Genomic DNA, 26985 nt, shown 5'->3' with positions numbered 1-26985 from the left:
GAAAAGTAGTTGCCCATAAGAAACAAGTGACCCTTCTGAAGTATGGAAAGCTAGGCTCTCAGAGGCAGACCCTGAAGAGGTATAGAATGCTAGACCTGTATTTGAATCCTGCTTCTGATATTTGGGGTAACCTGGGCACATCACAAGGTCACTCAGTCCCTTTTCTCATCTGGAAAATGGGGGTGATATATGTAGCACTTACCTCATAGGGTTGTTGTGAGAACCAGATGCTATAATGTATGTAAAGCACATTTCAAAACACAAAACACTATATAAATCCCAGTTTCCTTATTAACCATGGGTAAGTCCTTTAACCACTCTGAGCTTTGGGTTCCTTATCTATAAAATGGATGTAATATCCCTGTAGTACCCACTTCACATCATTGTTGCATAACTCAGATCTGGTAACATATGTGCAGTGTTATGCAAAGCTTAAAGCCTTCCCCTCTGGGATTACCTTCCTGATTCTCTGTATATATTTTGTGGGTATGTGGTTCTTTACATGGTATCTTCACCACTAGAATGTAAACTCCATGAGGGCAGGGGCCATGTTTTTGTCTTTATATCTCCAGAGCTTAGCAAGTGCCTGGCACACAGTAAGAACTTAATAAATGCGCGCTAGCTTATTGACAAAAGCACCATGTAAATATCAATGATGATTATTATTACTTATTCCTTAGGGGACACATACATCCTCCAGTTTGAGTGTGACATCTAAATCAAGTCTAGTATTTCAAATTCTCACAGCCTCCAGAGGAGTAGCCGTGTGCGTGACAGCTGCTATTCCCATTTTTTTAAGCTGGGGAAACTCAAAGCAACAAAAAAAAGAGACAGCATCAACAGTGGTGGCATCACAGTGGTCCATGTTTATCCTCCATCTACACCTGGGTACACATGGATTGGCATTATTCCAAGAGCAAGGGGCTGGCTTTTCAGGTAACATTGCCCCTCCTTCAGCTCCACAGGGGCTACCAGACTAAATCTGACCCAGCCAGCCCCAACTCTCAACAGAGAAGGGAAATGGGCTCACATCAATATCCCCTCCAAATGGCATAAGCAGCATCAGTATCCCAGGTATACAACAAGTACCCACTGTATGCAGAAGTTCCATAGCCCTAGGTCCTGCCACAATGGCTCTACCACATCAGGCATAGTAAGCATCACACACAGCTGAGGCCCTTAATGAATCCTTTTTGATCATGGAGATGGAGATGATGGTGGTTGTTTTATGAGTGACATGATTCTGGCATCATGATGTTGATGTGGACATTGACCCTGGCCTTCTGTTCATTTTGCATGCCACCTTTTGAGCAAAATCCAAATCTGCCATAGCTTCTGATCAAGACGATGGAGTAAAAGAGTAACACACATACATGCACCTTGACGGTATCCTGTTGGAACTCGAAATACTGAAAAACACCATGAAAAGCCCAGCCACAATTACAGAATACTATTGTTAAAGCAATATTTATGGAGATGTGAGGGCACTGAAAATAGATTTTTATTTAAGAGGAATTTACAAGAGTGGGGTGCAGACCCTACATTTCTGCAAAGTTTAATCTTGACTCAACTTCTTAAGATTTAGGGATTCGGTTATAAAACTGAACTGAATGTTTTGGGGTGGGTGGGGGACAGTTCAACAATGTTTTTTTTGTTTTGTTTTGCTTTATAATGATAGGAAGTCACCCGGGTTGATCTCTTGCCAGGCTGGCCTGGCAGTGTGGAGATGATGGAGTAGTAGTAGGGAGCTTCTGTAGTTTGCAATTTAAACAACAGAGAATATGCTACCATCCTTCCTTTTTAAAAGTGGGTAAGATAGTCTCATACACTGAACCATTTATAGTAACACTATGAATCAAGCACCTATTTACAAGCATTCCAGTGCCAAACAAATTGTATGTTTATTGCCATTCCTACTATTACAAAGGAAGGGCATTCAATAGCACAGAAGTGTTAAGAGGTCATGAATGTAGTCAAACTGGGGGTAGAACCTAATAATCAAGACACTTTGGTCCAGATCTGACCACAAGGCCATTTGCACAATATTAAAATTATACTCAAATGATTATTATTTTTCAACTCCACTGGCAGGACCACATAACAAAATATTCAAATCAAATGAGATAACATATGTATAGCCCTTTGCAAATCTTAAAGCACTATACAAATGCTAGCTGTTATTATTATTGTTATTAAATTATTATCATAGTTTATTATCATATTATAATAAAGTTAATATATTATAATAGTTACTATAAAATCATTATAATGTTATGATCATAATATTATTATAATAACTATTAGCCTTGCACTCCCAACCCCCGACAGAAACCTGAATTTGGCATTTTGGTTACTCAGACCTTTCCTCGTGCCTGCTGGGCCTGACCTTCAATTTTCGCAGGTGCTCAATGCCAGCTCTGCATCATGAGATCTCTGCTAAGTACTTCTACAGGGACATGAAATATTACCACCCCCAAAATATGGGAAACCAGTAATACTCAAATTTCAGATGATCTTTAGTTTTATTTCCGAATTTTTTAAGTATCATAACTACCCCGAGAATAGATAGAGCTAGAACCTGTTTTACTCTAAGACATACTTTTCATTCCCTGGATGGAATTGTGTTAAAGCCCCATGAAAATCCAATGCTAGGAGGCAGCTTCTTTGTTTTCACACAAAATGGGGCTCATGTGGGGGCAAGACTTGTTGATCATCCCTGTGGCTAATTCACTTCAGCCAAGTTTGGGGTGGAGGGGGGTTGTTTGTTTTTTGTTTTGTTTTGTTTTTTTAGCACATAGTCAATATCGATTCAAATGACTTTGAGGATGAATAAAAATAAGAGAACAAAGCACTCCTCACTTACCACCACAACCAACTTGCAGAAATAAAAATACCTAGAGCACATACATGAATGGCTTCCTTAAATGTATGAGGGAGCAGAGTTGATCTTTATTTTTGTAATAAAAATGTGTTTTTTTCTTAACGTTAATATTGTCTTTATTTTACATTAAGTGCTTTTTTGATTTCACTTCTTCACAAACCTGCTTTTAACTTTTGAAGTACAATGTACTTTAAACAAAAATACTGTGCAAGATCAGTACTTCTTTTTTCTTTTAAATATTGAAATAAATAAAATAGTTAACTTTTTTTCAGTTTGTTTGTGTTCAGTTACTTCTATTGTAGAGTAATTCCAGTCTGACCTGGGTACTTTCTCACAGATACTTAAAGGAACCAAAACCAAAGGTTAAAAAAAAAATTCTTCTTATTGCACAAGCTTAGGCCCTTTCCAAGAATTCTCTGAGCAGAGCAGGAGGGTTTTCCATGGTCCAGACTCCTGTGTTAGTTGAAACACAGGCATGGGAAGGGGCCAGGCAAAGGGAAGAGGAAGAGGAGGAGGAGGAGGAGGAGGAGAAGGAGGAGGAGAAGAAGGAGGTTCAAATCATCCTGGCTTCTTTTCACCTTCTTCGGAAATGGCTTGCTTGAAGGATGCCGGAGTCCCCAGAGCACAGAGAGTCGACTGCAGAGGGAAAGGCAATGAAAGATAAAACAAAAAACACCACCACAGAACAGCTGTCTAAAAATTCAAAATCAGAAAATTAAAGAATAAATAAGACTTTTGAAAAAATTAAAGAAAAAAAAGAAAAACAACCAACCAACTACAAATTTAATGGGGCTCTGAGAACAAAAACCAAGCTGCTTTCTCTCCCTTGCAAGTGAACAGTGGGAAAATCAGTTGAAATAAAGGCAACTCAATTGCTCCTGGGTAATGTGACACAGGAAGCAGAAAGAACACAGCTGGATTTTCCATTCTTTGGAGGAGCTACAGGCAGAACTAGGTGTTCTGCAAAACCTTTTTTTAATTTTTTTTTTTACTCAGAAACTGAACAAACAGGATTTTTGTTAGTGGAAAAGAGTATATAGATAACCCCATGGTGACCTTCTCATAGAGCCTTTTTTCCCTATTTAGAAAGCCTGGAAAGTATTCTGATAATTCAATCCATCTACCTGTTACTTTTTTGGAAATGAATGGTCTTATTATTATACATACTGTCAAGTTCCCCATATATGTCTAATCTTGCGTGAGGCCGGAGTGGGAGTAGAAGAAAAGAGGTTACTGTCCAGTTTTGAGATACATGCCACCCTGACAAAAGAGGAGACTGGAGCAACCTTGCCTCATTGATGCTTTTACTGGGACTGGGTCATCAGTCCTAGAAGATACCTTCTGACTCAGGACTAACTCAAGAGGTCTGCTTCAGTCAACAGTGGGCCCTGATGATCTAAAGAATCAGTCTGGAGCAGTAAGAGAGGGGTGCCCTTCCTTCAGCTCTGGAACAGACCAGAGAACTATGGAATTTTTGTTCTAGCTGAAATGAAGCCTGCTGAAGACAGGGTCAGAAGTGAGGAGTAAAGAAACCTACTTGGTGATGACTCTTGAATGGATGGGGACTGATTAGGAGGTATGAATAGTGGCTCTCCAATTTCAAAAAGAGCAGTAGGGATGGAGAGCGTGCTGTGCACACTCCCCACAGACAGCTAAACTCATTTCAAGCTCCATTAAAGACACAAGTGGTGGATATGGCCCAAATGGAAAGAAGCAAAACCAGCAAGAAAAAAAGTTCTACAAGCAAATAGATATCTCTCCCAACAAACTGTCTCCTTCCACAGAGTCCTTCCCAGCACAAGATTTTTCCATTTCTCTCATCCACTTCTATCACCAAGACCTTTCTGTATTTTCAATGGTATAGGTGAAAATTGCCATCACACAGTGCTTCATAAATGTTTTTGCCTCTTCACATGCCCTGTCATACTTTTTCCCCCACCACTGAATCAATATTTATCATCCACCTATCATGTATCCATCTTTTAGAGCCCAACTCAAATATCACCTTCTTCAAGAAGTATTCCCTGATCTGCCTTCACACCATCCCTTGGCCATTTAATAATGACCTCCCTTCAATCTCATGTAGCACTTTGCTTTATAACTCTGAAATACTCTCATCATGCCATAGGGACTGGATCTGTGATTTCAGTGGCATAAAGAACTCTCGGAAGGGGAAATTCCTGTCAGTCTCAGATGGCATTTTCTCAGCAGCTTAGAGTCAAAGAATGGCCCAGAAGGCTCAGAGGTTAAGTGACTTTCCCAGGGTTCAACATCAGTATTTGTCAGAGGCAGGACTTGAACCCAGGTCCTTTTGGCTTTCATGCCCGCTTTTTAGCCACTACTTCATGGTGCCTCAAACATTACATAGTTTGGTTATCTGTGTTTATATCTTATCCTCCTACTGAACTATAAACTCCATGTGGGAAAGGCTTGTGTTTTATCTAAACATTGCATCCAACTCAACAGCTAGCACAGGGCCCTCATCACAGCCCTGAACATAGTCAGTACTCAATGAATATTTGCTGAATGAATGAGAATTAATGAAGCAACACTCTACTCCAGTGGTTCTCAAAGTGTGGTCTGGGAACCCCTCAGAGTCTCTGAGATGTTTTCAGGGGGCTTCAAGATCAAAACTATTTCTGTAATCAATACCAAAACATTTAATTATTTCTAATATACTAAATATTTCTTTATTTTTAACATTCTTTTTTAAAATTTTGAGTTCCAAATTCTCTCTCCCATCTACCTACCCATTGACAAGGCAAGCAATATATCAATTATACATGTGAAGTCATATAAAACATGTTTTAATACAATAAACATCAATAAATGTAACCCACATAAACAAAAGCTCCTGCGGAAGGAGGGTCCTCAATAATCTTGAAGAGTATAAAGGGGTCCTGAGAACAAAAAGTTTGAGAACCACTAATCTATTCCATTACTTTGCTTCTACCTCTCTCTTCTGCCTCCTTTTTAGTCTTCTTTTAATGCCCTCTTCCTGGTAGGGGTAGGGGAAGGGGGAAGGAGGAAGGAGGGAGGAAGACCCCTCTTCTTCCATCTATTTGTCATTTACTTTTTACTCTTTTTTTTGGCTTTTTTTGGCTCTTGTTCCTTTATTTCAGTTAAAAAAGGAAAAAAAAAAGAATGCTACTAGAAAAGTTGCTACAGACTTCCTCCTGGCAAATTAAGTCCACAAAACTCTTACTTACCAGTTCCTCCTCTCTGATTTTTCAGCTGCTTCATCCCCTGACTGAACCATAGGAATTCTACCCTTATTTTTCCTCACTTTGCATGGTGTTCTTTCTGAATTTCTTGCAAATCTCTTGACTGATCCATTGTATAACCCCACCTCTACCTCATCCTACCTGTCCATTTCACTTCCTCCAGAATCACATCCTCAATCTTCCTTCCTTCTTTCTTCTCTGAACTCCCTTCTGGCCCTGCCCCAGTCATTGACCTGAGATCTAGCCACTTCTTATTTCTCAGCAGTATTTTACTCTTAATATTCTCCCGCTATTTCATCTGTAACTTATGTAGTGTGTTGTTGCCACATTCAAGTCCCATTTCTACCATTCCTAACTTGCAAAGAGGCTTGGCTTTCCCCGCTTCTTAGCACTAATTCTAACCTTTCTCTCCCCTATTCTAAAACCTCTATTTTTTCTTTCTGTCGACCTCTGCTGATTTACCCCTTTCATTTCCCTTTGATTTATCTTTTCAGTATCTTCTACCTAATTCTGACTACAACTATCTGGAACAGTATCCATAATATACCCTTCCTTTTGTATAATATAATTAGGAACTAATACTCTTCACCCCACAGTTAAATAATCATTCTTGAGCTAGAAGTCTTACCAATGATCTCTTCATTGCTAAATCTGATCAATGTCACTTAATGAGCATCTACTGATTACAAAACATGGACTCAGCCCTTGGAGCAAACAACCCTGAAACTCAATTATCCATGATGTCTTGCATTTCTGACTTCCTCCTTGAGTATTAAGATATAGCAGTTTCTTGAGTCACAGATTTTGCCATGAATTCTGCCACCACCTCCATTCACTATGGAAACAAACACTTTGGCCTTAGGGCAAATCCCAAAGGACTTCAAAAGACTGTCCAAATTATTTAGTTATACAAAAAGACTTCCTCCATGATGCCTTCCCAGAGTATTCCAGGCCATAATGATTACTCAATCATAGACTGCCTTATGACATCTCATGAAATTTGGGTACTATGTTATTATTTAGAATTTAAATTCCTTCTCAATCTGGCTCCAGGCCATCTTTCCTGCTCAGTAGTACATTATCCTCCACACATTCTGCATTGCTATATAACTGACCCCCACTTGCTAATCCATGTACACAATGATCCATCCATTTCCAGGTTCCATGTCTTTGCAAAACCTTCCTCATCTTCACCTTGTAGGATCCCTAGCTTCACTCAAAGCTCACCTCAAGTATCTCCTCCCACAGAAGTCTTTCCTGACCTCACCAGGTTCTTCTGGCCACCTTCCACCCCCAATTTCTTTGTATCTATTCAGTACGTTTAATATTTACTTTTCTGCATGTATGTTCTTGACACTCCCTGCCCCCCACACACACACTTAGAATATAAGCTCCTTGAAGGCAAATACTGTTTCATTTTTGTCCTAGTAACCAAAGCACTTAGCAGAGTCGTTGGCACGTAATAGGTATTTAATAAATGCTTGTTGGAGGAATTACTTAAATTCACATTGTTATCGAATTTTTCAAGTATTCAGTACTACCTTTTCAATCAGATTATAAAATCATTTAGCCATGAGCTATGTATTACACATTTCTGTGTCCACCAAAATACTATATCCATAGCCAATGTTTCAACAGTATTCACTAAATGAATCAATTTATTTATCTCTGGCACTGTTTAAGTAAGTGGACCATTATCAAAAGTTTATAAACCCATCCTGTTGACACTATCTGGCACATTGTAAGCACTTTTAAAAAATGTCTTTTGGTTAAGTGATGTTAAGTAAAGTTAAGATAGGGATAGACAAAATTCAAATTATATCTAACTTCTGGGTCACCAATTAAATGGAAGCCCTGAGGACCCCTTGAAAAACTTATCTCAAATCTTTTTGGGTTCATAACAATACAGAAATCATCCCTGATTTCCAACCATTTTCCAAGTCATTCAGTCAGAAGGATCCCCTCCATTGTGGTATGGTGGCTTTTCTTAATGAAATCTTTTAAATAGATTATTGGAATTCAGTTTTATTGTACACTGTATATAATCTTTTGGCCTAATGTTTCACTAGCAGAAATACATGTCCTCCGGCTTGTGTTATAAAAAAACATGGAGGTGTAACTTCTCTCCCCCTAGTCTTCCACTAACTACCCCAACCAAACACACAACTTCCACTTCTAAACATATGAAAATCTCCTGGGAAAAATTCAAAGAGGGTCAAACTGATTGGTTCTTATAAATAGTCAACACTAATTCACAAAAAAAAAAAATACCATGTCCATTTCTTAACTAAAGGTTACCTAATTCTAACATAGCTATCTCCAGGTCCAAATTTTTCTTCAATTAAAAAAAAACCTTGGAGGTAGATAATGTTTAATTAAAATTGTTCAGAGCCCTTCACAGGCCAGTGACTCCTCATGGGGATATGGACTCTGTCTATTATTTCTTTGATAAAGGATACTCCCAGATGAGGAAATTCCCTCTATCAATGCAAGTCAGTGTCTTCTCTGCAATTTATGGTCTCAGAGAGTTGTCTGAAAGGTATGTGACTTACCCAGAGTCACATAGACAATATGTCTAAGAAACAGGACTTGAACTCAGAGTTTCTGGGCCTCAACCTCAGCTCTCTATCACTATACCAGACTCATCAAACTCACTGCCCCTTAGCACCATGCATCTCCCCAGCACTCCCCAGTATAGCCTGAATCAAATTAAATGATAATTGGAAAATGTTGAACAAAATAAAAATACAATAAAACATACATAATGTTACTTTGTGGTGAATTTCAATTTGAGTTTGACAATGTTGCACTGAACTATGCTACTTCATAGCTTATCTTTTAAATTGGCAGGTGAAAAATGGAAATATCTATTTCCTATGAATGAAAAAAACCAAAGCACAGAAAAGTTAAATGACTCATTAAATTACTTCAATTAATGATGATTATTTAATCAACTATTAATTAAGTTAATCATGCATTAAAAGTCATTTAACAAGTATATTGCTAAGCTAGGAGAACTCAGTTCTCTTAACTCCTGCCTCCTCTCCATCACCAGTCTTGTGTGAACTAGCCCACAACCACCTCACTCAGAAGATACCAGTGCCAAGAATTCAACTCCGCATTCAACGAAATGATTTCAATCAAAAAGATCCCTAACATCCTACTTTACCCAAACTATCCTCATAAAAATGAATATTCAAAATTATAATCAGATGTAGCAGAAGACATACATGAGAGTTGTTGGTCAGTCATTTCAGCCGTGTTTAACTCTTCATGACCCCATTTGGAGTTTTCTTAGCAGAGATACTGGAGTGGTTCGCCATTTCCTTTTCTAGTTTGTTTTACAGATGAGGACACTGAGGGTGTAACAGGGTAAAGTGACTTGCCCAAGGTCACACATCTAGGAAGTGTCTGAGGCTAGATTCCAACTCAGAAAGCTGGGTCTTTCTGTTTCCAGGCCTGGCGTCCTATGTACTGTGCCACCTCGCTTGCACTTGGGAGTAGATATGATTTTTTTTTTTCAAATACTACAAGAGAAGAATCTCTAAGCTGTATTTGTGTCTGTTCCTGAGTAATAAGTAGTATTATAGCCTCTCAAGTGCTATGGAAATCCAGCATAAGGTTACAGTCTATTGGATGCCATGGATATTTGCAAAGCAAGAAATAAAACTTAACAGGAGACCATTAGTGTGAAAAATCATACTTATTTTTAAAATCACCTCTTAAATACTAGTAATAAACTGCATTATTAAAACTAAAATTTTTTTTAAAATGAAATGTGCATTTTTCATCCTCAGTGCAGTTTTCAAAAAATCCTTCATTTATCTGAGAAGGAAAAAAAAATAGGATCCATCATTTTCACATTGCTGGATGTACCTCCTTACTTAGGGGTCAGTCCTTATCTGGCCAGTCCTTCTAAATTAATAATAGCTCACATTTTACATGGAGCATAAAAGTTTACAAAATTTCATTTTCTTCACAACTTCTCAGTAAGGCAGGTGGTGTAGGCATTGTTATCCTTATTTTGTAGATGGAAAAACTATAAATGACTTAGGGGAGGGGCAGGGCATCTCTAGTCATCCTGATCTATATCTTGCCACTGGACCCAGATGGCTCTGAAGCAGAGAGTAAAGCTGGTGACTTTGCAGAGTCCTGCCTCACTTAAATCCAATTCACTTGCAAGTCATGACATCTCCTTCCTGATGTCATAGTTCTCTTCAAGAATGAAGGACAAAAAACATTAAATGACTTAAGTCAGCATTTGAACCCAGGTCTTTTGATTCTCAATCCATTGATCTCTGTACTTCAGAAGGCTTCCTTCTTCAGGGTCATTGTACTTAGGCTCTATTAGCATGAGTTGTGATTCCTGCCACAGAAACCAAAAGTTCAAATTATGTTCAAGGTTTCTGGTTTAATATGCAAGAAAATTATTCTTAGTTATATTTCTATCCCTGACAACCAACTACAGGGACCCTGTCATTTTTCAGGAGCCACAGAAACAACATTATCCCTCCAAGATATATGATAAAAGCAATTTCTAAGGAGTGATGGTTTAGAGGAAAGGGGGCAAGGGACAAAGGGAGGGAGTCAATATTTTGCTTGGCATCCAGAATTTAAACTTGAGTTCACTGATTTAGGAGGTAGTAAATCCCTTTTGGTATACTTACATTATTTTTGTAAGGCTGGTCTTTGAAGTTATTCTAATTATCAGCATTATTCCATTTAACTGGAACTGACAAGAACCAAGTAAAATTATACCTTCCCCATCCTACCCCACTCCTCAAGAAAAAGAGATTATTACAACTATCAACTACTCTGTAGGCTGACCATTAATTGGCATAGTGGATCTATCCACAGGAAGATCTGAGTTCAAATCTAGACTCAGATGCTTTAGGTATGTGAACCTGGGCAAGTCACTTAGCCTCTACTTGCCTCAGTTTACTCAATTGTAAAAATGGGGATGATAATAATAGCACTTACCTCATAAGATTTATAGGGAGGATCAAATAAAATATTAGTATAATGAAGAGAGTGAGAGAAATCCTTTTTTAAAAGACACAAAAATGATATTTAAAAACTAATGAAAAGGACTAATTAAAAAGGAGAGAAAGGAGAATCTACTTGACTAAGAGGATGAAAGAGGGGAGGGAATAATTATGTAACTGTAGAAAAGCAGGAGAAAAAAAGGAACTAATAAACAAAAACCCAAAGGGAATAGAATAACAAATGAGAAAAAGGGATCAAGGGTGAGGGGGAAGAGAGCCAGTGGAAACAGGGCCACTTTAAGAAAAGATTTAAGTAATTGAAGGAATATAATACTGTGTTTACAGCAGAAAGAGGGGGAAATCATAACTTGAAAAAACCTCAATATTAGGGACAGATGGAGGAAAATAGAAAAACAACTCATAACTTTAAATGTTAAAATGGATTAAACAATCCAATAAAATGAAAAAGATTGATGCATGAATAAATGAAATTGAAGGATGAAATTAATGAATTGAAGAATGTTTGTTTGTTTGTTTTTAGGCAATTGGGGTTAAGTGACTTGCCCAGGGTCACACAGCTAGTAAGTGTCAAGTGTTTGGTCTGAGGCCGGATTTGAACTCAGGTCCTCCTGACTCCAGGACTAGTGCTCTATCCACTGAACCATCTAGCTGCCCAATGAATTGAAGAATGAAAACAGATTGGATAAGAATGTAAAGCCCTATAATCTGTTGCTTATGAGATAATATTTGTATAGCACTTAGCAAGGTGACTGGAGTATAATAGGCACTGAGTAAATTCTCCCTACCTCCCTTTGTCAACTCAATCTACATCACTTCCTACTTGTAAATGGTAGAGCTAGAAGGGGCCTCAGAGATCATCTAACCTAATTCCTTCATTTGATAGGTTAAGAAGATACAGTCCATAAAGGGTTAAGTGCCTTGCCTAAGATTATACAGCTGAATCAGTAGCAGGGTTTCTCCCTTAGACGCTGTTGTCATTGTTCAATCGTGGCCAACTTTCCATGACCCCATTCTTGGGATTTTCTTGGCAAAGTTACTGAAATCGTTTGTCATTTCCTTCTCCAACTCATGTTACAGATGAGGAACTGAGGCAAATAGGGGTAAGTGACTTACCCAGGGTCACACAGTTAGTAAGTGTCTGAGGCCAGATCTGAACTCTGGAAAATGAATCTTCCTGATTCCAAGCCCAGTGTTCTATACACTGTGTCACCTAGCTGCCCCTTTTCTTTTGGATATTATCCTCCAGAACAGGCAGTATGCATATTGGATAGAATTCTAGACTTGGAGTCAGGAACCCTAGAATTCAAATTTTGCCTTTAACATTTAGTAGTTGTGTGACCATGGACAAATCACTTAACCTTTCTGGGCCTCAATTTCTTTATGGGTAATACAGGAGTAATAATGAACACTACATGAAATAATATACATAAAGTGATATGTAAACTTTAAAGTGCTATCTAAGTATCACTTATTAGTAATGTTAACATCAGCTGTTAGGAATAATAGCAGTAGTAATTTCTCTCTCTGCCTGAGTATAGTAGGTAATCTTGGGCAAATCACTTCAGCTGTGTGGGCCTCAGTTTCCTCATTTGTAAAAGGATGGAGCTGAACTAGATGATGTCAAAAGTCTCTCCCAGCTCTAACATTCTTTGAATCTACTGGAAATTGTTCTTAATAAGGTGAGATCTTCATGTGCTTCTATATAACATCATTGGCTTCTCCAATTCTGGGGTTTCTACCACCCAACCCCCCACCTCAGCCAGAGAAGTCATAGACAAAAGTTGTCTATAATAGAAATAATTGCAGATCAGCAACTACAAAACAATAATCTTCAGATCAGGATTCTCCTGGGAATTTAAGGGCTGTGACAAACTCAGAAAACCAAGTGCTCATTGCTCCCCATTGGATTCCCAAGATAGAACAGGAAAGTTGTGTGTTTTGTCTAATTATGTGGATAAAAAAACACATCTAGCCCAACGACAAGCTGTTATTGAGAAGTTCAGAAACTGCAAACATTTGGCTGAGAAGAAAAGGCCTTCAAAATCATTTGTAGGACTCTTTGAAGCTGATCTCAAGAAACTCTGTGAATCAGCTGAAGGAGAGAAGCTCACGTCTCATCATTGTCTCCTGAGCCCCAGTGCTACTAAAGTAATGTCAGAGCCATAGGAACAGGGAATGACAAAACAGACTGTAACAAGAGAACATAGCAGGAAAAAGAGTATGCCCATTAGCAATATGGGCATGAGAGACTCATTTCACCTCTATAGAAGTCTATTCAACATAGATAAGCACGCAGGTGTGTTTTATAATTTTAACTGTCTATGACCTATTTCCAGGGACACTGCCAGGCAAAGCACCAATGTTTCCCCCAATAGGATGAGATCATATCTCTTCTTCCAAATATAACCAAACACCTGAAGGGGTTACATACTGATCTATAGTGGAAGAAAAACAGATGTCAGAAGTCACCAAACCTCCTGCCATTAAGTTCACACATAAACACAAAGGGTCCATTTAAAGCTGTGTTGGAAAGGACACCGGGACAAAGACCTGGGTTCTCAGATAGGTTTTGCCACCCTCCAACTCTGTGACCTTGGGAAGGTATCTTAACCTCTCTGGGCTTCTGTCCCTTTATCTGTCTAATGAGGGATGTGGACCAGATGATTCTTAAGTTCCTTCTAGTTCTCAAAGTTCATTTTTTTAAAGGAGAAAAGATGTAATTAAAGTAAGAAAATTAAAAAATCTTACTTCTAAAAACTATTCCTCCCTCTTACCTTTAACAAGCCAGAGGTAAAGCTCATTGTGAGCAGCCTATCTGATTCAATGCTCAACTACATTTCTAGGCCTGCACTATTGGGAGTGTAAAAGATACCATCATTGCTTTCGGAGTTGGTGTTTTTTGAAAACTTCCTAGTTCAAAGTTGAGTCTAAGCCAGGAGGGTTTAAAACTGTGTTATCCCCAGCTCGGCTTTACCTTGGTAGCTATACATAGCCTCAGAGAACCTAAAAGCACAACCCTATACCTCCATCTTGTTCTCTCTTCTCATAACTCTAGCTCTAAGCCTACCTTCTCCAATCCCAATCATAGTTCTGTGGGGTCCAATTTCATGTTTGGTCATGGGGGTGGGGCAAGTAGGAAGAACCATCTACCCAAACTTTTCCTCATGTTATTCAAGCTGCCCTGGCCTCTAAATTTTCCAAACAGCTTCCACTCAAACTTTCTGAGCAAACTATGTGACAATATTTCTGCCTCAGTCCCATGTGCCAAAATGACCACTAAAACACATAAATGCTTTTTGACTGATAAGATTTTCATGTTGAATTCACTCCAACATTAAAGCTCACTGTTGGCGGTAGGACCCACTAGGAAGTAAAGAGTAGGGACCAGAAGAATAAAATCATGGTGGGAGAGTTGAACCCAAAATACAAAACAGATACAAGTTAGACATACCTTTTGAATGAGGACTGCTCATCTGTTCTTTCTTGGGACAGCCAATCAGAGAGGTGACTTTTCTTCTCTGTTGCCCGGGAGAGTTGAGCAAGTATTGCTTTGGTTAATTTCGGGATGTGCTATTGGAAACATAAAACAAGGTGCCTGGCCGGCACTATATATGTATATGATCAAAAAAAGAAGAAGGAGAAGGAGAAGAAAGAAGAAATACAGACGGCCTGACAATCCAAAGGGTATTTATGTACATTTTCTAAAATGGGATGGGAAATGTACAAGTGAGGTATTTTTCCTTTTCATTTCTTCTAGGATTCATGTCCTCTGGCTGTTTCATCAATGTTGAGTTCCAAATATTCCACTTCTATTCCATTCCTGCCCTTGGACATTGCTCTTCACCCAGGGGAGAGATGAGAAGAAGAAAACAATTTTTTTTTTTTTAAAAAAAGCCAGCAGCATTGCCTGAGGAGGAGTTGAAGAGGAGGCGATTGCTTTTGGATGGATACTGAGGTGCCTGGAGGTGGATGCATGGAAACCTGGCCCTTCCCGACCTGTCACTTCTCCAGAGCTGCTGTGGTTTCCAAGCTGGCAGGGGTTGTCAAGGAGTAAGGGGGAGGGGAAAGAAGGGAAGGGAGAGAGGGGAGAGGTGTGACTGTCGGATGGGGTGACAATCCACGAACACCAAATGGGACACCAAGTCAAAAATCTCACATCACAGAAGTCATCCTACCTAAATTTCCTTGGGACAATTCTCCTTCCAGTGCCTTTTTTCCCCCAGATGGGATAGTATTAAGTTGATTTATTTTTAAAAGAATCTATTTCTAATAATAACTAATTATATAAATAATAATTTTCAAAACCTTACTTCTGTCGGTTCTTTGTCTCCAACCTCTCTGTTAGTGCTCTTATCATTTTGCCAATAAATATGAAAAATGAAAAAATTGACTCCACTTGAGTTTTTTAATGGTTTAGGGGAAATGTACACCCCCATCTGTCTGTCCCCAAAAGATTACCCACATGATTTCTGGTTTCTAGAGGAAAAAAAACTTTAAATCAAATCAAAGTTCTCTCTGAGGGAAGAGGGAGTCATCTCTTGGATTTTTTGAATTTTTAAATAGTTTGTGCTTTTGGTGTATATCACCAAAACTTGTGGTGGGAAAGGGGAGGTGGAGGTAAAGGAAAGGGGATGTGAGAATATGGAGGACGTGAGGAAAAGGCAGGGAAGGTAGTGGGGTGGGGAAGGGGGAGGAAATCTAAAGTTCTATTTTTTTTTTAATGGGACCAGAACAACAACCAAAGTACAAAGGGCTACCGCCCACGGCCCACAGTTTGTTGACTGGATTTAGCAGCCGCCTTTTTTATCTGCCGTGGGAGAGCCCCTGCCGCTGTAGCGTCCTCCTCGGCTGGAGCGAGGCTCTTCCAAATCATCCTCATCAAAGCCGTGGAAAGTTGAGGTGTCACTTTCAGATGTGGAACCGAACAAGTCCTCCGTACTTCGTGCTGCGGCCGCCGCCTCCTTCTCCTTCCTGCCTTCTCCTCCCAAATGAGCTGACATGTATGATGAATATATCAGCACATGGGTTAAGCAACAGACAGCATTATTCATATTAATATAATATCATTACAAGGTTATTCTTACCACTGTTAGACAATGCACCATTTTGAGACTCAAAGGGATTGAATGTATGCAACTTTGTGGTGTGCTATTGTGCACCAGGACAATGGGAATGTTTTAGAGGCAGGGGATTTGTTTTGTTGCTTGCTTTTTAATGAGAAAAGATCCCTGTACCACAGTACAAGTATCCAAAGCTTCTGGCAGTGAAAGGGTCAGTGATGTGCTTTTCCCACTCTTATTCACACCCCAGCCAAGAGAATGTTTTCCCCTGACGGCTTATAAGCCTGCACAACTTAAAGGCTGTTTGGCTCTTTGCACAATGACTGTCCTTCAGTTTGGCAGCCAGTTTCACAAATTTATTACTGTCAGATAGCCCATTAGAGGCATTTACTCCTCTCCCAGTTTGTTTTTATTTTCATCCATTTCTCACTCCATCTCTTCCACCCCTGTCTGCTCTCTCACTGTCACATCATGTAATTCATTTCTACCTCCCTCCCCACCAAAAACAAAAACCTCACTGTAAAGTCTAATGAGTGATCAAAGAATGCACTCTCCTATTCACGATTGGAAAAAAAAAAAAAGACCAAGACCCTCTAACCAGGACACACACACATTTCAGCCACTTAAAATGCCCTTAGTCAAGAGTCTTGGTACTCTCAAGAGTTCAAAGCAGTACTGAGTCCAACTGAAGGTGGCACAACAGGTGAGAAAGCGTAGGGACTAAAAGTGAAGAAATTTAATCATTGTGTAAAGTAATAAAATCTACAAAATTGCAGCTGACACTTCTCCACACTCATATTGGGCCCTGGGAGTGCCTCTAGCCATTATAATCCCAGTCACTGAAGCTGCCAGTTTCGAGCATCTCAGTCCCTGAGGGATAGTGGAGGTAGAATGAAAGGTGGGAAAAGATAAATAGCTCTTCTTGGCTCCTATCTCTTCCCTGAAGAGACACCAGAAAGGCTACCGAGGAATATCATCCAACCTGCCTTCCCAAGCTTGACAAACGGAGACATAAGCCAATCCCAAAGCAAACAGCTATTTGACAGATATTTGAGATAAATATTGGTTGAATGATCCATACAAATAAAATCCTAGCTTAGTATCATAGAAGTATGGGGAGCATAAGATAATCACCTATGTTTTTTAAGATAAGGAAGCAAATTTGGGAAGGATAGCTGAGAAGTTTCAAGTGGAGAGTCACTTACTCACTCCTGCTTCCACCATGACTCAGTTTCCTAAGGGGAAAAGAACATGGAAAACTCCTGAAAACTACTCTTGTTTCCCCTCTCCCAGTTCTACCCGAGATGGAAGGCTTTGCTTGCTGTGGTAGAGAATCACTATATATTATATATTTCTGCAGATGGGGTGTGTGGGTTTTTAATAGGTTCACATACATACACTCACATAAAAATACATGTATATTATATGTAGAGAGAAATATATGTGTTATTGGTTTTTTTAATTGTTTGTCGATCAAAGTCCAGCAGTTACACAGGTTCTGTCTCCCCAAGCTACCACCTGTCAGAGTTAGAAGTCCAACACAATAACAATTGTAGACTGTGTCTGGAAAGCAACTGAACAAATTACTTCCAGTAGAAATTGGGTAGAGCTAGATACAAGCAAACCACTCTGTCATTGGGTCTGCTGATTTAATACTGAAATCATGGCGATTGGGAACTGGAATCCTTTGTCAACATCTCACTTGCTAGGTCTACTAGTTCTATGCCTGTATCAACCTTGACACCCCAAAACAAAAGGTGCAGGCTAATGACTATAGTAGACCAAACAAGGAAAGAAATAAGGAGTAATAGCAATCCGAGGATTGAGAAGCTGCCCCATGAGGGCTGGGAGAGGAAAGGAAGGTTGAGGGGACCATCCCTCACTGCTGTGCTCAGAGTTGGCTGAAACATCCTGAAGTGTTTTTTTAGCTTTTGGTCAGAAACACTACAGTCACTTAGGTGATACTGAAATCTCTTATCACCTTTCACCTTCACTGCTTGGACTTATTCTGCTTTGCTCCAGAGGGAGGACTTAGGACAAATGAGTGGAGGTTACGGGGTTACCTTTCAGCTCAATATAAGGAAGAATTTCCTAATAGAGCTATTTTTAAAATGGAATGGACTACCATGTAAGGTAATGAGTCCCCACTTACTGAGATGTTGTAAAGGGGATTAGTGCTTCAGTTGAGGTTGGACCTCAAAACCTTTAGGGTCCCTTCCAACTCTGAGATTCTGGGCATCTATTTATAACAATTTAATTATTTAAAATAGCCTGTCCTGATCAACTCTGGCAAATTACAGATAATGACTTTGGTAGTATCAAAAAGCAAAATAAAGCAAAATAACAACTTGAGATAAACCATAAAGACCTAAATTTATTTTGAGAAAGGACAAGACCAAATGGAGCCCTTCTTTAAGTCCTTGAAAATAGGAACCATGAAAAAAAAAAAGGTTACTAAGATCACTTAGCAGCATCTAAGCCCTGATAGCCCCTGCCTCTTAGCCTCCACTCTGCTGTGTTTCCTTTGGTCTGGTCTACATGAGAAAATGTATGGAATGTATGGCCAATGGAAGTGTTGTTCATGCAGCTACTAAGAAACCCAAAGGTCACTAATGTCCAAATTAATGGCAATTTGAAGACATGACTGGTCTTCCAGTATCATTCTTGGATACTTTTCCCCACTGACTCCCTTATCCCCCATACCCACTTCAACCATTTCAATTAATCCAACAACTCTGCATATCGAGATGCACCATCACCTGATAAAGGAACACAAGGAGGCTGTATCTCAGTGTGATCTGGTTCCAACTTGTTGTCTTCCACAACATCAACAACAACAACAACAACAACAACAACAACAACAACAACACACACATGCACAGCAAAGAAATCGGCATGTGGAGAGGTCAGAAATATATCAATAACTGCTTCCCACCCTTTAGATTTTTTAAAAAATTGTCAAAAGTTCTAAGAAGACCTGAAAAAATGGTAGAATCACCACCATTATTACTACCCTGTATCATTCCCCCTCTTGCACCCTATCCTAGATGGCTGAAAAGTGAAAAAAGAAAGTTCCCAGAGGGCAGGGTAGGGGGTCACACTTACCAGAGCGTCCACAGTCTGCACAGGACACTAGTTCCTCTGGCCGGCCACTTTTTTTGTTCATGCTTGAACCTCCCAAGCAGAAGTCACAGTAATTATTGGGAATGACAGTCCCATCTGGTCCTTTCTGGGCTGTGGAAGAGATACCAAATCCCAATTTTAAGTGGAAATGAAATACACTGTCTTCTCCTTCCCCCTACCCCACACCATAGAAAGTGGAGTATCTAGGGGTATGATAGGAAAATAGAGTGATTTGGGCTAGGCTTCCTTATCCTTTTATTTCCACAGTTTTAATTCCTTGCTGACTTCTTTTGTTGTTTTCTTTTTTGACATATCTACCTATATAATAGGGATTATTTTTATTTGAGAGGTAGTCTAGTACCATCTGGCTATACTCCTTAGGACTCTTCCACCAGGAAATTCTTCATCCTGCAAGATCACTTCAGCCCTGGAACTAAAACTTCATCAGTACTCTTGGCCCCTGGGGACCCCCCCACCCTCTGACTGGAGGGTGGAGAGTAGAGAACTCCTCCCAGCGTTAAGGAGGAAGTTAAGGAGGATGTCCAGTTCCTCCATCTCTTCATTTTCCACAAGGCTTCACTCTTCTGGACTTCTCAATCATACCCCACCCCCTCCAGCCATTTACCTTCTTCCCTTACCCCTTGCTTTTCAGTTTACTTCTATGTATTGTAAGCTCCTTAGGGACAGTATTTTTGATGTGGATTTAAGCCTAGATGATAAGAGGTTTTGATGTGTGGAGAGGTGAGAAATTGTTCTTAAGAAGACAAAATTTCTCCAATTTATTTAACATTGTATTTTTCACATTCCTCCAATAAAATACAAGCTTTTATACGTATAAGAAATATCTAGTTTTTGTCTTTATATCCCCAGTGCCCTGTATATAGTTGGCACTTAATAAATGTTTGTTGAATTAAATTGAAATAAAGAAAAAAATCATTATTAAAATCTATTTTCTAGTATATACATATCATGTGCATATATATATAACATATATATCTATAATTGAAACAAATATATAAAATTCTGGGTTATTCTCCAACAAAAAAAAGGGAAAATGTATATAAACTATTTTTAAAAAAAGAAATATAAACTATTAATGATCATATGAAAAATGTACCCTATTATTCATTTTTTTAAATTAATTAAAGCAATTCTAAGATTTCATCTCATATCCAAAATGACCAATATGATTAAAAAAAAAAAAAGAAACAGTCAATGTTGGTGAGGTTGTGAGAAGTCAAGTACACTAATACCCTTTAGTGAAACTATAAATTTGCCCAATCATTGTGGAAAATAATTTTAATTATATGTGAAAACTTACTAAACTATTCATACTGACCCTGACTATGTGACTGATACCACTACTGGGTATGTACTGTAAGGAAGTCAAAGGCAATGAGAAAGCTCTTCTGTGTACCAAAATATTCAAAGCAGCACTTTTGTGATAGCAAAATAAGTGCCTAATTATTGGGGAATGGATGAACAATTGTGGTATATTAATGTAAATGGACAGATATGATTGCTATACTGGCTGATCTTTCTTAAGAATTTTTCTTTTTTTTTTTTGCAAGGAAGAGTACGGAAGGAGGAGGAAGGAATATGATTGTGATGTAAAAAAGGTATCAATAACATTTTAAAAACAAATTAGGATTTAATGTGCATATTGCTTCATATTAAATTAGGGTCAAGATCCAGGTTCTACGTTAAGAAAGCTTGTTACTAATATCTAAACTTGGGCATTTGGGGATAATTTTCCTAAATTCTTCTCTGTTCTCTTCATAGTTGAGCCACCTCTTTTCCATGTAACACCTTCCCCTCTTCAGATCTTTGGTTTAGAATTCACTAATGCTTTTATCCTGTGAAGTTGTATGTGATAGCAAAATGAAAACTCTGTAAGAGCAGCATCTAAGTTTTATCAATTAATCAATAATCCCTTATTATTTTAAACAAATTTTGTATCTCCCACTTTCATCCCCATCCCTACCATACTCTCACACCTGGCAAAGTGTTTTGCACTCAGAAGGTGTTTAATGAATGAATTGATGAATTAGTAATAATAACAATCAGCACTTATATAATGCTTTAAGGTTTGCAAAGTGCTTTATATATGTTAGCTAATTTTTTGTTAATTAATGGCAGCCCTTTTAATGGGTCTCAGAGTATGACTGGTTATTCTCTGCCTTATTACAGCTAAAATGTTCCTATCCATCCTGACTGTACAGATTAAAGCTTCTAATTAGAAACTCGGTTATTTTGTTTGATGTTTTGTTTTTTGTTTGTTTTTGCAATTTGAGGACTCTTACATAACAGCTGCAGTTGTCCTGCTGGAAGATATTTGAAATAGCCCTGCTCAATGGGACCAGGAAAAATTTCCCCTCACCTGATCATAAAGGCAGTTATGTCCTGTGCCTGTTTCCCTTCCTGAATTATCCAACAACAAGAAGTGATAATGGTGATATGGGTGACTTTCATGACATAATAATATGAATGAATATAATGACTGTTTTTATATGGTTTATGGGAATATAATGAGGAAATATGATATAGTGGATAGTGTGCTGGACCTAAAGTTATGAAGCCCTGAGGTTCACATCCCACCTCTGATACTAGCTGTGTGGTCATGAACTTAACCTTCCTGATCCCTAGGCAAGACTCTAAAACTATAAATTACAGATGGACTACGATCAGATGGAGAGGTTCCCAACACTGATGAAATATGGATGTATTAGGAAAATGGATAGAAAAATCATCAATACTGGAAAAGCAGGCAGAAAAAAAAAGATTAAGATGTGGGGGTCTTCATTAAATACCATCCCCAAGAAATATACATATTTGGTTCCAAAATTCTTTTTCCAAGGTTATAATAATAATCATCACATATACATATATACTCAATATTCTATGCTAATATGTTGTTTTTTATATAAATTTATCATATTATTAACACTTAGGAAAGAAATACTTTTGGAATAGGCACCATTTTACTGAGCAAAAGTAAAGGCTGCCAAATAGTACATGACTGAATTTGTCAAATCTAAGCAAAAGTAGTTTACTTCTAAAGTGAACCTAAGGAATAGTTAAGATCCAAGAGTAGAATTAAAATGCCCTCCATGGGGGACATTCACATGAATTTAATATGGCACTATGTCAACATAGAATCATGAAACAAATTGTGGAGTTATGAGGATTTTTTTATAGAAATGGAAGAGTTTACAATGGGAATTCAGGATTAGGTGATCACCACCAGAAATTATAGAAGAGTTATTCTTAAGAAGCACAGATTTACTGCTCAATGTAGCTTATTCAAGAAAAAAGAACTGGGCGACATATCATTGAAGATTGTACAAATTTAGCGTCTACCAGATATCTAGCAAGATATGATCTAGTAGCCAGAATTGTACATCAAAAGCTTACGATCTTTCATAAACCAATAGATGACTAATCCCCATACTACAAATAGAGACTCCAAAATTATCCTTGAGAATTCAACAAATAAATTGTACTGGTACCAGAGGATTATCATAGGCAAAATACTGATCTGTCAAATTTTTAATTAAAATGTTCCATATATGTCAACATACTAAATATACATAAATTCCAAGCTATGTGGAATGAAAAACTTTCAAAACTTAGAGATCAACTGAGAGAAATCAAATCTATATAGAAGTAGGATGAAGTATAACTCATTTCTGTCATTCTGTCTGCTATTAGATTTGTCTTAAAGATTCTTTCAGTGAATATATGGAAGATAAGGTTACAATCCAATAGTTTTATTCAATTATGAAAAGCAGTTATCTTATCCACCCATGTAAAAGTCCAAAGAAAATAAAATATAAACTAAACATAAAGTTGAAATACAATTAAATTTAAAATTAAAAATAAAAAAGTATAAAAAATAGAATAGGCTTGTCATACTCCTTTTCCAACTTCAAACCAATCAGTTGTTCCATGTTTGATTCTAACTCTTGCTTCTTAGTCCGCATACAGGTTCCTCAGGAAACAAGTAAGATGATCTGGCACTCCCATCTCTTTGAGGACTTGCCACATTTTGCTGTGATCCACACAGTTAAAAGCATTAGTGTAGTCAATGAAGCAGAAGCAGATATTTGTTTGGAATTTCCTTTCTTTTTCCATTATCCAGCAAATGTTGGCAATTTGTTCTCTAGTTCCTCTGCTTCTTCAAAAACCAGCCTACTTTTCTGGTAATTCTTGATTCACATATTGCTGAAGCCTAGCTTGCCGAATCTTAAGTATAACTTTGCTGGTACGTGAAATGAACAAAATAGTTTGGGTAACTTGAACATTCTTCAGCATTGCTCTTCCTGGCTCTATATCAGTAGTGCTTTCTTTGCTCAGTTATTTGTAAAGCCTCATCAGTCAGCCAATATATAGTACCAAAGCTAGAGTTTTGTTCTATTGTTGATGTTGTTGTTGAGAATATATATGTGTGAGTGGATAGATACATAGATATTTAGATATTCATAGAAATGTAATAAAGGCAGAAACATAAGATGCAAATAAAGAATAATGACCTCTGATCCTTATTTTTTTTTTGTTCTAGCTCAAATTCTTTTGTATATTAAGCCTAAAGTGATGTTAGAAATTTCTAATCCCTGGTCATAGTTGTCTAAAACAAATAACTGTGTCTTAGTCCCAGTCATAGAACTTCAAAAGAAAATACTCAATTCTAGTCTAGAGGTACACAGCTTAGTTTTTCTTAGCTCAATGTGGTGACTCATAATCTCTAGATATGTCTAAAAAGCTATCAATCAGACTCTATCAGGAAGAGGCTTTACAATCACCACATTTTGTAAAAAAAAAAAAAAGGAAAAAAAAGAACTGAGATGACCTATAAGTGATACTGAAGCAATAGATTACAGAAGTTGAAAATAGAGAATAATGCCTAGCTGTGACCATAAGACAATTTAAATAACACAGTCAGTAATAGAATTTGAATCCAGGTCTCCTTTACTCCAAATCTGAACCAAAAAGAGCATATTTTTATTAACAGCTTAATGTGCAGACTGGACATACTTTTTCTAGGGCACCTTATTAGTGCAATGGATCTAGCACAGGACCTATAATCACAAAGACTTGAATTCAAATCTGGCCTCAAACACTTACTAGCTGAATAACCCTGAGAAAATCACTTACCCTCAATCTGCCTCAGTTTCTTCATCTACAAATGGGGATAATAGCACCTACCTCCCAAGATTGTTGTGAGGTTAAAACAAGAAAGTATTTGTAAAGGTCTCTGCAAACCTTAAAGCACCATGTTAATGCTAGCTATTTTTTCGAAATATGACTTTGACTCCAAGTCTTCCAAGTAATAGAAAATTTCCTATAAGACGTTGGAGACCTATGTAAGACCAGCACAAACAATTGAGTACTCCATATCTTTCCTCATTTTCCTTTTTTTGTTGTTGCTGTTTCTTTATTTTGTTTTTTGGTGAGGCAATTGGGGTTAAGTGACTTGCCCAGGGTCACACAGCTAGTAAGTGTCAAGTGTCTGTTTCCTCATCTTTCAATATCAAAACTTTCCCATGTGGTTCTTTCCCATTAAGACCTTAGGGGGAAAACAACTTTAAAAGCCAAACTCTGTCTGAGTCTGGCTCTCAAAGTCCTGGCTGCCTCTTCTGCTTTGTGTTTCTTTTTCCTGATCATAAGTGATCAATTATCAATCATTCCTGAGATGAATGAGTTCAGGCTTAGAAGTGGCCTTGTGAATTTAAAGGTCCAGAAGTCATTGGTCTATCAGGTGGAACTGACTGGTGGCAGGGGAAATTTCTGCATCACAGACAAGAGGAAAAGGCCAAGACCTAACCTGGCTAAACAGTAGACAGACTTTGAGGTTGACAGTGCAGAGACAAGGTGAATTGCAACAATGCCAATTCAGCAGTTCCCAGAACTGTTTTACGTTCTGATGAAGTTTAAGTAACAACTTTCCTAGAAAGTATAACTATAGTAATAAGTTAAGTTATTGAATCATATTTTTAGTCTTTTTGTCAGTACATATTTATTAGTGGCTTGTTTTTAGCATTTCCTTTGTAGGTAGGAAGTGAATACCTGTCCCATTTCTAATTTAAATTGCACATTGAATCCCTTTCTACTCTTTCTTTTTAGGGGAGTCATTAGACCTGATTAAATTCTAAGCTTTAAGCAGATCATCATGGGGTGCTGGGGTGGGGATCAGATTAACCAAAGAGAGTGAGAAAAGGGCGTCTAACCCCTTTCATTAGAGGCTAGTCTCCTTTGGGACTGAAAGAAATCTAGGCCATGTGTGTAGGTCCAGAGCAGAGGGGTCCCTTCTTGGAAAGAGAGTAAATGCAGTACCCCAGTCCCTTGTGCCCAGTAGAGGATTTTTTTTAAATTAAGGAAGCATGTTCTTTTGCTCAGAAACACTTCAATTTCTAGCATGCAAATGACAAAGTCTTGACCTTATATACAGCTGTTTTGTGTGGGACAGAAGCAATCTTGTCTTGTTAACACAACTAAGGACATTTCTTTGTGGAACACCCTCAAAAATTATTCCATAGTCCCTGTTTGAATCAGAGGATAAACTTCTCTCAGCTTATTATGAGGTCAGCATAAGTCATCAATGTTTCTATCCGTTCACAATACACTACAGTCTGGTGCTATTTGTCATTATTCACTGACTATCTATAATCAGAGTTCCACTGAGTACTAAATCTGTAAAAAGAAACAGATATATGAGCAGAAACACCATCCAGACAGCAAATGATAAACGGATTCACCCGCTATAATATGATTCCCTCTGGCCTTCGCTTCCTTGGTGCCTCTGCTTTGCCTCCAGGAATAGAAAAACTTACCTGAGCTTGGCGGAAGACAAAAGCTTCTGGAATTACATTATAGAGGGTTAATCCATTTATCAGTTGCTATTTGAATTGTTTAACCAGTTTCTAAGTCATTGATTTTCATCTTCATGGAGGCAGACAATTCTCTGCAAGAATAAGAGAAAGCATTTGCTATTTGGACTTCACAGGAAAACAGACTCCAAAAAGTTGATCAAGGACCACTTTCTCTTCTTCACCATGTAGTTATAAGACTTTTAGTTGTTGTTGTTCAATCATGTCCAAATCTTTGTGACCCCATATGGAGTTTTTTTGATAAAGATACTGGAGTGGTTTGCCATTTCCTTCTCCAGTGAATTAAGGCAAACAAAAGTTAAGTGACCTGCCCAGGGTCACACAGCTAGTAAGTGTCTGAGACCTGATTTAAACTGGGGTCTTCCTGACTCCAGGCCCAGCCCATGGTACAGTGGACTGTACCATGCAGTGTATACACACACATACACACACACACACACACACACACACACATACACACATATCCACATATATACACATACATATTATATATAGCATAGTCCCTACTGGAAATCAACTGGATTTAATCAATTTGTTAGGAAGACTAAAGTAATATTATTATTTTTACCATTGTCATCATCATCAACTGACATTTATCTAGCACTTAGTATTTGCAAAGCACATTATATACATTAATTCTCAATCGATCCTCACTACAATCATGTGAAGGGCAGAGACGTGGCACAGTGGATAGAGCAATTCAAATCCAGCCTCAGATACTTACTAGTTGTGTGACCCTGGGCAAGTCGCTTAACCTTGTTTGCCTCAGTTTCTTCATCTGTAAAATGAACTGGAGAAGAAAAT

The 26985-nt window shown here is 38.2% G+C and overlaps 1 protein-coding gene across 1 annotated transcript in view; it reads right to left on the bottom strand.

Moving 5' to 3' along the window:
- LOC114030028 (zinc finger protein DPF3) overlaps positions 1–26985 on the bottom strand; it is a gene marked incomplete at its 5' end in the record, with an annotated part of 168369 nt that overhangs the window by 50704 nt on the left and 90680 nt on the right. Inside the window, one exon of the mRNA XM_027844692.1 lies at positions 19277–19405. Within this exon, the coding sequence (XP_027700493.1) occupies positions 19277–19405 (129 nt within the window). The remainder of the gene's footprint in view (positions 1–19276; positions 19406–26985) is intronic.

The sequence above is a fragment of the Vombatus ursinus genome, unplaced genomic scaffold (genome assembly GCF_900497805.2).
Source record: "Vombatus ursinus unplaced genomic scaffold, bare-nosed wombat genome assembly UNPS02014945.1, whole genome shotgun sequence".
In the NCBI taxonomy this organism is placed as follows: Eukaryota; Metazoa; Chordata; class Mammalia; order Diprotodontia; family Vombatidae; genus Vombatus; species Vombatus ursinus.
The sequence above is the reverse complement of the archived record's forward strand: the minus strand, read 5'-3'. Positions and strand labels throughout refer to the sequence as shown.